The sequence below is a fragment of the Eptatretus burgeri genome, chromosome 13 (genome assembly GCF_056783735.1).
Source record: "Eptatretus burgeri isolate ZD-2024b chromosome 13, Ebu_testis_v1, whole genome shotgun sequence".
NCBI classification, from domain to species: Eukaryota; Metazoa; Chordata; class Myxini; order Myxiniformes; family Myxinidae; genus Eptatretus; species Eptatretus burgeri.
Window position 1 is genome coordinate 78,137,197 of NC_140973.1, and position 13,065 is coordinate 78,150,261.

Genomic DNA, 13,065 nt, shown 5'->3' on the forward strand with positions numbered 1-13,065 from the left:
ACTTAAAAAAAAAAACCATCAAAATTTCAGCGTACGCCAACGTTTTACATACATTTTTAAACGTTGCCATTGCTGGCTAAAACGTCAAGGTGTGACAGGGCCCTAAGTTAGAAACATGTTCAGTAAGTTCTGTGGTCGTCCGGAAGACGTCAATCAAATACGTCTCCAGACGTCAATATGCGTTGGAGATACGTTACACATAGGTTAAAAGCACGTTGCTCATAGGTTAAAAATTAAGTTTCGGGTATGCTAAACATTACCTCGACGTGTTTCGACTTATGAGTAACTTACAAGTAACGTGTGTCAACGATCGCGTAACGTGCCTACAACTTATGCCAGCGTATGCAGAACGTGTGTGTCATACGCTGGATACGTCAAAATATTTTCAACATGCTGAAAATTTGTCGACGTACTCGGCGTACTACTACGTATGCCAGCGTGCTTCAGCGTACTTCAGCGTGCTCTTAACGTATTCGACGTGTGCCAGCGTATTCGGGAAATTTTTCATGCATCGGCATACGCTGGCTGAAAACGTCAAGGTGTGACAGCGGCTTGACACTTCGATGTCTAGTGCGGTTATGATTTGAATCGTTGAGCCGCAGCCTTTTATTAGGCTATGCCACGTGATCATCGGCGATACGCTGCCGCGTGCTATGCATAAGTTAGACTATCGTTGGGCATTGGTTGTGAACGCCGACAACACGCTCAGCATTCATTGGTATAAGTTATCTATATGTTATTGAAACGTTCTGTGTACATTATGCATACGTCCAACTCGTTATGAATACGTCCAAAACTGGAAAAAACATCAATAGTTCAGCGTACGCCAGCGTTTTGCATACATTTTGATACCTTGCCATACGCTGGATAAAACGTCAAGGTGTGACAGGGCCTTAAGGAGTTTCCATCGGCACTACGAATGGCAGCTACACCATTAAAGTTTGGGCCATGAACCGCTTTGAGTTCTTGGTTAAAAAAAAAAGTGAACATCCTTATTGTTTGCCGCCTGCTGCAGACATTTGGCCCAATCAAGCCACCACTTGTCCTTCTTCCGTCGGATTCTCGCCTGGGCAACTGATCTAACCTGCCGATGGCGTTCCTTTTTAGTCTGGCAGTCTTTGTCGTTCACCCATTATATTCAGATGTTTGCTATGTAGATCAGACAGGATAGTATGGATTTCTGTGTCATTATCGTCACACCAATCTTTGTGCTGGTGTCTTTTCTTGCCGAGTTTAGTAAGAACTGCTTTCTGTGTTGCTTCCTTCAACTTCTGCCATTCTATCTCGACGTCGGCAGGTCCATCGCGCTCATTGGCTATTGATTCTTGCTCTGCATTGATGTTTTGTTTCAGTTGTGCCCTGTTTACATCAGACTTCAGTTTGTCCACATCCGGGTGTGGTCCTCTTGACGACAACTTGGCACAAACTCTCGGGGGCACGTTGAGTGCAGTCATGACCTTGACCAGCTGATCAGACCAGGCTGTTGAGCTATGAACTGTCTGCATGAGGTGGACCTCTGGTTGATCCCTTTGCCGCACAATGGCATAGTCAAGCGTATCCCAGTGTTTGGATCTAGGGTGCATCCATGATGTTTTGCGGCTAGTTTTCTGTTGGAAGATGGTGTTGGTGATAACCAGTTCATGCACAGCACACAGACTCGGGAGAAGCGTTCCATTGACATTTTCCTTTCCAACACCGTGATGACCCAAAACACGGTCCATTGCAGCGACAATCATGGCCAACCATAGCATTGAAGTCACCAAGGAGAAGCAGTTTGTCTCTTGAGGGAACCGCTGTGATTGTCCACGATAAGCAATCATAGAACTCCTCCTTTGTATCCTCTGGATAGGGCATAGGCACTGATGACAGTGGCATGTGCCCATTTGCATTTCAGCATGACAATGCCCCCGTGCACAAAGCGAGGTCCTTCCAGAAATGGTTTGTCGAGATCGGTGTGGAAGAACTTGACTGGCCTGCAAAGAGCCCTGATCTCAACCCCATCGAACACCTTTGGGATGAATTGGAATGCCTGCTGTGACCCACACCTAATCGCCCAACATCAGTGCTCAACCTCACTCATGCTCTTGTGACAAAGGATGCAAATCAACGCAGCAATGTTCCTGTTATAGCAGCAAAGGGGACCGACTCTATATTAATGCCCATAATGTTAGATGAGTAGGTGTCCACATACGTATGGCCATGTAGTGTATATAAATCCAATTCTGACTCGAACCCAAGGACCTCATCGCTAACACAGCAACAGTCCACTGAGCGATTGAGTTTTCATGTTAACCTCAGAAATTCCTCACACTAACACTGCAAGCTTCATAATGGCTGATGTCTTGCGTGCCTGTGAGGCAGAACCTGTGTGTGTGTGTAATATTTATATATGTATATATATATATATATATGTACTGTGTTACAGAGCGTCAGTGTTGCCGAAGCAGTTTCTTAAGAAGGGTTAAATTTGGTGATTTGCCATTGCCTTCCCAGCAGTCGTTACGGTAGGAGTTTGTAATTTGTCCAGGATGCCAGCGATGGCTCATCAAATCTTCGCGAAGAACACCATGGGATCTTTAACTTCCACCTGTTAATGTCGGCAGATGGGACATCGGTTTGACGTCCACCTGTGGGAGGCACACACATCGATGAATCACCCTGCCTGTTAATCACCTGGATGATAGTGTATATGCGGGTCGGCATTCGAACCCAGGCTAGACAGCTTAGTGGTGAGTCTGCTTACCACTAACACATGGCTCATTGATTCACCACCTACTTGTGTTTTTGGAGATCCACTAATCATCCCCATCCCATCCCTCTCCCTTCCACAGATCTCCTAATCTCTCTGTTCCCCACTGTTTTGTCCTTCCCACTCCTGCCCCTCTTGTCTCATGCCCCCCCCCCTTGCTGTGCGTTATGTGTTAGCTCTCATACGAGCCTCAACAAGGTATACAAAAAGAAAATGAAAAATCGTGCGCAAGACGTCCCATTAGTTCTGACTGCATATTGTGCAAAATAATTTTCATTCCCATGTTGGGAAGTCAGTTGTCTCTTGAGGGAACCGCTGTGATTGTCCACAGTAAGCAATCATAGAACTCCTCCTTTGGATCCTCTGGATAGGTCATCGTTAGGGCATAGGCACTGATGACAGTGGCATGTGCCCATTTGGCTTTTGTTTTCACATCGGTAAGTGGCTCTGGGTTTCTGTAGCATCACTAGTTCTGATCAGCTGGCCAGGCTTGGGGACTGTGGGTCTCCGAGCGCAGTTGCGGCCAGGACCATGGCGTAACTTGTACATTGAGACATAAAAACAAACAAACCGGCCCATGATCGAGTGTGATCTTGTGCAGAGGTGATTTCTTTCTGCTCAATGTGCTGTTCTTGTTGGAAAATTTATTTATTTATTCCTTACAGATGTTACAGTCATTAAAATAGCTTATCCGGAATGAACATCTGTGGACACGTCACTCATTCCTTGACTTCTCCTCTCTGTGTTTGAAGATTTTGAACACACCCTTGGGGGTTGTTATTATTATTTTTTTTGGAGTGACTACTATCTATGCATTTGCAAGTTCTGTATTTTAAAATTATTTTGTCTTGATGAAAATGTCTTCAGTCTGAAACACTCATGAGATTAATATTTGAATACAGGAGAACACATTTGCCCTGAGAAGTTTGTGTGCTTGGTAAATGCACAGTTACCTCTCTCTCCCTCTCCCTCTCACCAGCTATCTGGGGTGCCATTTTTCTTGTATTCTCTATTTTGGTTGATTCCTGTCGTGATGCCGATTGCCATGATGCAGCCGGCCTGTACGTACACAGTTTGGCCTTCACATAGACTCAGCTTCATTGCGGGAGATTCCAATAATCTTTAAAAGCCTTGGTTTACACAGCATCAAACTTAGCAAGTTGTGAGGCAGGGGAGTCAGCCCAGAGTGGAGAGCAGTACTCTATCAAGCTGCGGATGAAGGCTTTGTCGATGGATAGGAGTTCAGGTGGACGAAGGAAGAACTTTGTACAATGGAGGATGCCCATTCAGTGGCTCGCTTTGGAGGATAAAATGTGGTTTGCCCAAGAAAGATCATAGCTGATTGTGAGACCCAGGAGTTTGTGTGATTGAACTTCCTCAAGAGGATGGTTTAGTTCCTGGACAGATTCACTTACCTTGGCAGTGATATTCATGTCTCTGCTGGCTGTGAGTCAGAGGAGTCATGGATTCACTGGATCATGGGGTGTGGCACTGCCGGTACCTGTGCGGGAGGACGAAAGTATGAGTCTTCAGGTCCTTGGTGCTTCCAGTCTTGATCTATGGATGTGAGACTTGGACTCTGACCAAGGATCTGAGACGGAGACTTAATTCCTTTGGTACCAGGTCTCTTCAGAGAATCATTGGCTATCTCTGGTCGGATTTTGTGTCCAACAAGCAGCTGCTGAGAAAGACTCAAATGAGATTTGTTACCTGCATAGTCCGTGAGTGTCAGTTGCGGCTGTATGGACATGTGGCTCATTTTCCTGACGCTGATCCTGCTCACCAGATTCTCTCAGCGAGGGAGTCTCGTGAGTGGAAGAGGCTAATGGGCCAACCACGTGCCTCGTGGTTGCAGCAGGTTGACCGGCATCTCAAGGAGATGGGGATGGGCCTGGCATCTGCCTGGGGGATGGCCAGACGGAGGCCCCTGGAGTACCGGTGGAAAGTGGACGCAGCGACGCGCTGTTCTGGCACATGCTCCCATACCTGACCTGACCTGACAGGCGTTTGCCAGACAGTCCTTTCAGAGATGTTGACAAAGAAGTGAAATGGGTTGGCTAATACAGCAGAGGTAAAGTGCACATCAAAATACCTACACAGTCACACGATACGACATGACAATAAGCACACCACATGCACAACCAGCGTGGTACTTGGTAGAACTCATACCTCCACCAGGCTGAACAGTCTGGACAGCCCAAGAAAGATCATGGCTGATAGTGTGACCCAGGAGTTTGACTGACTGAACCTTCTTTTAAAAATCCCAAAATTCAAGATCGCTGCTCACCTTCACTCATTTGTTCCTCTTTTGTTTTTTGTCTCCACCTGTAGAACCAACTTCCACATCTTCGATCTCATTCTTCTGTCCAGGTCTTCAAGACAGCTGTTCACCACCATCTCAGATCGTCACAAATCCAAAACAATGATCTTTTCTACTCTCGTATTGGATGCCAGCTTTGCTCTGTGGTCAGTCCAGGAAACGTCATAGCTGATGCTGAGGCCTAACAGTTCAAGAAACAGAACCTCTTCCAGTGGTGATGAAGTCGAATGATGTGGGTTCATTTGATTCTAATCATATTGAGGCTACCCTCCCAACACTGTTGGAATATCTGCTGATGAGGCCGAAGCCCAAGGCCTGTTTCTGTGACTTCACAGGCAGGTCGGTGGCCTCCCTGTTTATACCTCTTCTCCTCTGCTTTAGCTCCTACTGCTCTCTCTCAGTTCTCCAACCTTCACCAACAGCTCCAGGATGTACTCGCTCTTCCAGTAATCCCCTCCTAAAGGTAAAGTTCAAAAATCAAGGTGGACTGTATACCTCAACTCTTCTGTTCCTCATTTATCCATATGTGGAACTCCCATGTAGAGGCTGTGCTAATCCCACTCTTCCTTCAAAGGATTCAAGCAGGTGATCCACCGCCACCTCATGTCGCCCACTCCTCCATCCTTACCCACAATCTTCATTAACTTTTCTTAATCAAATTCTCTTACTTGCAGGTTGTTGCCTTCCCTTCTCGATCTCCTCTTTTTGATTATTCCCTTGCTTGTTGTGTCCGGTGATGGCCCTGCGTCCTTTCCGTTAGTTCATACCCTCTGTCGCCTTGCTCTTCGAGAGAAAAATAATGCATCTTTATCTGTCTCTATCTCTCTCACGCCTGAAGGCAGAAACAGCTCGGTTCGTTGTACGACTATGCATTTTGGCCTTCAGATCCAAGGTCCATGCGTATTGCTAATTGACGAGATTTTCTCAGCTTTCTATGGCCACACGTTTTTTTTTTTTTTGTCTTAAGGCTAAAGTGCACGTATTCAACTTGTCTTGTGTCCCTTTCTATGTCAAAAGACATTTCTCAATCGAGAAACAGACCCAAGAGCAATGCTTTAAAAATCCCGTCCCCAAGTCCCAGGGGTCTTGCTTTGAAGAGATTCCTTTCTGTCTTTGTCCCTTTGCATCTGTCTCATTAGATCTGGCCTTTTTTTTTTTTAAACCTGATTTGGAATCTGCAGGATTATAATGAATGCGGTGTTTAGCGCAGTTTGAGTTTCGGATGCATTGCGGTTTACACCACCCTCATCGTCGTGACACGACAGTTTTTTTTGAGGATTGATAGCCAGGATGAAATCCATGGGAAGATGTCGTTTGCATAATGCCTCGGTCCATCTTCGTGGCCGCTGGGTGCACTGAAAAGTACCGCATTCTCGGATCTTGTCCGGAAGCATCACGAGCCAAGAAGCACACATGGAGCACAGCAGCCCGAGCCTCAAGTAAACAGCGGCCCGTGTGCTGTGACTCAGGCGCGGTGGCCTTTTTGAAGCCATCTGTTTAAGTTTCCTTATTTTTTTTTTTAAGCTTATTTTAGAGCTCCTGTAGTTTCTGCTGCACCCTCCCTCTGGGTGTGTCCTTTAAGGAGATACTTCTCCAATTTGGAGCGAATTGCAATGAACTTTATGAAGATATTCTGTGGAAAATGTTTTCTAAAATTGTGGTTGGACCGAAAAGGTGTTTTCTACTTCAATTCCCAAAGTTGTGTGTTGCGTTGTATTATTGAGAGGACTCCTGCTGGAATCTGCCAACTTGGTGATACCAATAAGCCATAATAACATGAGGGAGAGGAGCTAACCTTGCTCGTTTCGTTGTTGGTAATCAATCAAACTGATGAATGTTGCGTGTTGTCGGTATTGGTACTCAGAAAACTTTTATCAAGAAAAATAAAACCAATACTTTTGCTTTTATTATACAAACGTTGCTCTTTATATTGTATAAAATATATAATGAAAAGGACACAGTTCATCTATTCAACACCAGGTGTCATTGATTGCACCTTTCACGCACTCATGGGTTGTGTACACCTGTACCTCACTCATGGGCTGTGTACACCTGTACCTCCCTCACTCATGGGCTGTGTACACCTGTACCTCCCTCACTCATGGGCTGTGTACACCTGTACCTCCCTCACTCATGGGCTGTGTACACCTGTACCTCCCTCACTCATGGGCTGTGTACACCTGTACCTCCCTCACTCATGGGTTGTGTGTACACCTGTACCTCCCTCACTCATGGGTTGTGTGTACACCTGTACCTCCCTCACTCATGGGTTGTGTGTACACCTGTACCTCCCTCACTCATGGGTTGTGTGTACACCTGTACCTCACTCATGTGTTGTGTGTACACCTGTACCTCACTCATGGGTTGTGTGTACACCTGTACCTCACTCATGGGTTGTGTGTACACCTGTACCTCACTCATGGGTTGTGTGTACACCTGTACCTCACTCATGGGTTGTGTGTACACCTGTACCTCACTCATGGGTTGTGTGTACACCTGTACCTCCCTCACTCATGTGCTGTGTACACCTGTACCTCCCTCACTCATGGGCTGTGTACACCTGTACCTCCCTCACTCATGTGCTGTGTACACCTGTACCTCCCTCACTCATGGGCTGTGTACACCTGTACCTCCCTCACTCATGTGCTGTGTACACCTGTACCTCCCTCACTCATGGGCTGTGTACACCTGTACCTCCCTCACTCATTGGTTGTGTGTACCTGTACCTCACTTATGGATTATCCCTTGCTTTATGGATTCAGTGAAACCTGTGCTATGTTGTTAAGAGTATCAGTAAGAGATTGAATGTACATTATAACATGAACATCCAAGGCGTTAAAAGCTTTTGATGGAAACAGGAAAGAAGTACAGCTCAGAGCAGTGAGGAAAATGTAAAAGGCTTATCATTTTTGTTAAATTTCCTTTATATGGCCCCACAAGTGCCATGGGTCACGATCTGGTGTGCATGACAAGGTCAGGTCAGGTCAGGTATGGGAGCATGAAGCACGTCGCTGCGTCCACTTGCCACCGGTACTCCAGGGGCGTCCATCTGGTGACCCCCCAGGCAGATGCCTGGCCCATCCCCATCTCCTTGAGATGCTAATTGACCCGCTGCAATGAGGCATGTCAGCGGCCTATTGCCCTCCTCCACTCACGAGGCTCCCTCGCTGAGAGAATCTGGTGAGCAGGATAAGCGTCAGAAAAATGAATCACATGTCCAAACAGCTGCAGCTGACGCTCACGGGACTATGCAGGTAACAAATCTCATCTGAGTCTCTCTCAGCAACCGCTCGTTGGACACAAAGTCTGACCAGTGTTTGCCAAGGAGTCCCTGGTCCCTGGTCAGAGTCCAAGTCTCACATCCATAGAGCAAGACTGGAAGCACCAAGGACCAGAAGACTCACCCTCCTGCACAGGTACCGACAGCGCCACACTCCATGATCCAGTGAATCCACGACTCTCCAGGCCCGACTCATACGTCTATTGACCTCTGACTCACAGCCAGCAGACATGAATATCATTGCCAAGTAAGTGAATCACTCCGTGACCTCAACATCCTCACCACAAACAGGTGCAGACAAGATAGCAGCATGCAAGATGTCATTGAAAGCCTGGATATTAGTTTTGACCCAAGAAACCCGTAATCCCAGCGGCTCAGACTCCTCAATCAGCATCTCGAGGGCCCCCAAAGGATATCCAGAGTCTCCGCAAAGCTGACTGCATCATCTGCGAAATCAAGGTCAGAGATCTTGACATTCCCAAACGATGCACCGCAACTTGATCTATCCGACATCCTCCCCAGAATCCAATCCATACAAGCGCTGAAAAGTGTGGGGGCCAGTACACACCCCCGATGAACTCCAGGAACAACTGGAAATAAGTCACAGATGGTACCACCACACTTCACAGCACTCTCAGTACCAGAGTAGAGTTCAGACATCTGATTGATCAGTTTTGGTGGCACCCCCCGAAGACCAAGAATCCTCCAGAGGACATCCCGATTCACTGAATCAAACACTTTACAGAGATCAAAATAGGTTGCAAGCAGCACCTGCCGAAACTCTCGTCTGCATTCGGTGAGGACCTGAAGAGCAAGGATACGGTCAATCATTGACCTCTTTGGTGTAAAGCAGGCGTCGGCAACCTAAACCAGGCCGCGGGCCACGTTCGGGCCACCTCGCGGGCCGCACCCCCCTCCAAACCCGAAAAAATAACGAACACACCTAAAATCAATGATAATAAATGTAATTGTAAATTGAACCTTAAGACCTTCAGCCATCTGAAACAACAACGAAAAAATATTTAAGGCCAAGTAAGGTGGACTAGAAGCGAAAATAATTTATTGTGACGTACAGAGACTGTGATATATGTGGAAGAATCATATGTCCACATATGTTAAATTGGCCGTCGGTTCAGAAAAATGATTCGCGGGTCGCACCTAATGGAAATCCGGACAAGGTGCCGCGGGCCGTACGGGAGGAGCTCGCGGGCCGCACGGGAGGAGCTCGCGGGCCGCAGGTTGCCGACCTCGGGTGTAAAGCCTGACTGCTATGGACGCTGGTGCTCAAGCAGATGGTGGCGGACCCTATCAATAATTATCCAAGCAAAGACCTTGCCCGGCACTGATAGCAGCTTCACCCCTCGGTAGTTGTTGCAGTCCTGGCGATCACCCTTCACTTTCCAGAGAAAAATAAGGCCCCTCTTCCAGTCAGTTGTGATGATGAGATGAGTCAGAGCACAGAACTGCATGCAACGACACGATTGCAGCATTTCCACCAGCCTTGAGAAGTTCAGCATGGATGCCACAGATCCCTGGAGATTTACCCCATTTCACCGCAGCCTGAGTTTCCACAAACGAAGGTCAATCACAATTGATTGGAGGGTCAGCAAGAGGGATATTAACACCCCTAACATCCAACTCAGAAGCTGGTGGATCAGCCTGGTACAGCCACTCAAAGTAACCGGCCCAGTGGGCCTTCACTTCGGACTCCTCCGTCAAAATCCCACCACCCTCTTCTCTAACTACAGTACACCGAGGGATGGGTTTGGAGGAACGCAATGCACAAATTCCCCTATAGGCAGGATGAGAATCACTTGACTACGGCTGATGCTCGACCCCCTCAGATTCCTCGCACATAGGCCGCCTCGTCCACCCTCAGTGCACATAGTTTTACACCTCAACCACCTGAATAGCTCAGCTCTGCCATTGAGCCTGGCCCCTGTGACTCTCGTCAATGGTATCAGTGTCCCTTGAGACAAAATTATTCTTGCCCTCCGGTAAGTTCAAAGACATCCTCCGGCAACATCAATGATGGTGGTCTTGAAGGCACTCCACAACTCTTCAGGATTCCCCAAAGCTCTCAGAACCCCCCCCCCCACTCCCAAATCCCCACTCAGCCTGTTCGCAAACTCCTCAGCTACCCTCTCATCCTTGAACTTGCAAACATCCAGCCTCGGCTGGGATGGTACCATTCTTCTGGATTTAACGTGCAACTTAAGAGTTTCTACAACAAGCCTGTGGTTGGTATTGAGGAACGAAGCACTCCAGTTGATTCTGCAGTTCTGGATCATCCTCGAGCAACCATCAACAAGCACATGATCAATCTCCTTTGCCACACCACCAGCGTTGGAATACCAAGTCCAGTGATGAGCCTGTGGGTGCTGAAACCATGAACCTGCCACCCAAACTCCATGACTTCTTGCAAAGTCAAGGAACTTATTGCTCTTCTGGTTCACAGTTCCAGACCCATAGGGACCAACACGCATCTCATAACCATCACTATCAGATCCAGTCGATGCATTGAAATCCCCCAAGACTGGAAGTGTATCTTGCCTGGAGCACTGATCAACCAGACTCGAGCGTGGCGTAGAATGCATCCTTCACGGTGAGATCACACGCCTCAGTCGGAGCATATACAGAGACCATGGAAATGACACCCAAGGAGTGACGAATCCTTAGTCTCATAGTCTCATATGCTCGTTGACCGGTGTTACCTCAATTATCATTGAAGTAAGCTTATTGGACACAACTACAGCAATCCTTTTGGGCATGGTAACCATCAGAGTGACTAGACCAATGGTAGGTGTAACAACCTGTGCAACATCGACAAAAACTGCATAAGCAGAGGTCATGGGAACAAGGGCATGGAAAGGCCATGGAATATTAGCCCTCGGGGTGATGGCATAGAGAGGTGACCGATAACGGTCATAGCAACAAGAGCATAGAGGAGTGTTTGAGCTCACACGATGGTGTAGCTCGCATCGATCCCACGCATTCCCTGTATGTTGAAGAGCATTGCATACTTTTCTCTGGATACACACCTGCAGTGATTATGGGCACCAGCTGGGACTGTCTATATTATGGGCAGGGCCTGCTCAGCAGACTTTCACTGACAAGATGTGCACTGAGCGATGCCAAATCAAATTTCATTGTGGTTACACGTGGTGACCCACATATGTGAGAACTGTTGACATGAGTATTCATACATGGGTCATTCAAGTTGATACAATATATGAGCGTTTTATATATATATATATATATATATATATATATATATATATATATATATATATATATATATATATATATATTTATTACCAATCTATATTATTTTCAAATAATCTGATTTTATTGTGTCTTTTACTTGTGAGTATCTCATCCAGAGAAGTTTTTAAACACCCTTTGTACGTGCGTGTTTGTTCCTTCTTTAAAATCATGCAAAAGTACGATGGATAAAATGGCCTGATTTCCATTGCTGGGCCTTTATAAGGATCAGAGAACATGATGAGTTGCTTCCTTGCTGCATTGTCCCCCATCAATGTGGTTTATCATGGTTCTGTTTCACGCAGCAAAATCTGCAAGTCATGTACGCTTCATGCTGCAGAATATCAGGGCAGACTCCATGCAGGCTTCCTGGACCCCAGTGCACGATGCTACAGTGTACTTGCTCACCTGGAGAGATACCTCGGGTAAGATTCCTTTCTAGGTCCTTATTATATTCAAAAACGCTTTTGTCATTTTGAAAGTGCAACATTTTCTTGGAAATGCAGAACACCGGTTTCTTAACAACCCACCTTGTGTCGTATAAATGTGCCCCGTGGTGCTGTGAGCCCCTCATCGAGCCCGGTGCCATGTTTGCCAATGATATTTAGAGCACCATCCATCATGATGGCCATAATCACTAACACACCAGGGTACTCTGAACTCCCGTGCCGATCTCCAGAGTTCTTTTTGCTGGCATGTGGGATTGTAATTTTTATTTTGTACCACCGACCTCCAAAGCACTGCAGCTCACGTCGCTGTGCACCAAAGCGTAGTGAGGTTCGTTGGGATCGGTCATTCCTCGAGTCAATGAGACTTGGCTCCTGTGGCTCCTGTGTGTTCGCCTTCAGCACGGCAGCAAGGAGTGCCAAAGTACCCGAACAGTGCACGCATTATGAACGACTTAACACTGTACAGTCACGCTCTGTACACTAAAAAAGATACAGTGTGATTTGAGTCCAGGCTACATGAGCAGCATTAAAGTATCACTTGTGGACAAGTTTGGATGCTCCAAAATCCGTGGTCATTCACGGGGCGTTGCGTTTGATTCTTGTTTCCTTCTGAATCACGAACGTAACAGCATTATCCACATCTTCCTCAATTGCAGCATGAGAAGATTTTCGAGAATTCTCCTGCTGATGTGCAACTGTGGATTTCCGGTGGTTTAGGTCGAACCACCTTCTTTCAGACACGCTCAGAAATATTTATACACAATGTCATTCGATATCTGATATAATTCCTCAACAAATCTCACTGGTTGTCTGCCAATTAGTACTTCCCCCTAAACACTGTCCTGGGGTGGTATTCATTCCCACAGTATTGGAACGTGCCAACCTCTCGGGGAAACCAGGCAGCCAAAAGACCACAGATGGTCTTCTCATTACATTTCCAAAGTGGTGTTCATTGTTTTTTTTTTTTTTTGTTTTTTTTCTTCCGGAACATCCTGAAGCTTCT

At 46.7% G+C, this 13,065-nt stretch overlaps 1 protein-coding gene across 4 annotated transcripts in view; it reads left to right on the forward strand.

The window, feature by feature from the left end:
* Positions 1 to 13,065, forward strand: part of COL7A1 (collagen type VII alpha 1 chain) — a 287,085-nt gene that overhangs the window by 34,603 nt on the left and 239,417 nt on the right. For all 4 annotated transcript variants that reach the window (XM_085853235.1, XM_085853234.1, XM_085853238.1 and 1 more), the window contains exon 7: positions 11,919 to 12,038. In XM_085853235.1, coding sequence (XP_085709361.1) covers positions 11,919 to 12,038 — 120 coding nt within the window. The remainder of the gene's footprint in view (positions 1 to 11,918; positions 12,039 to 13,065) is intronic.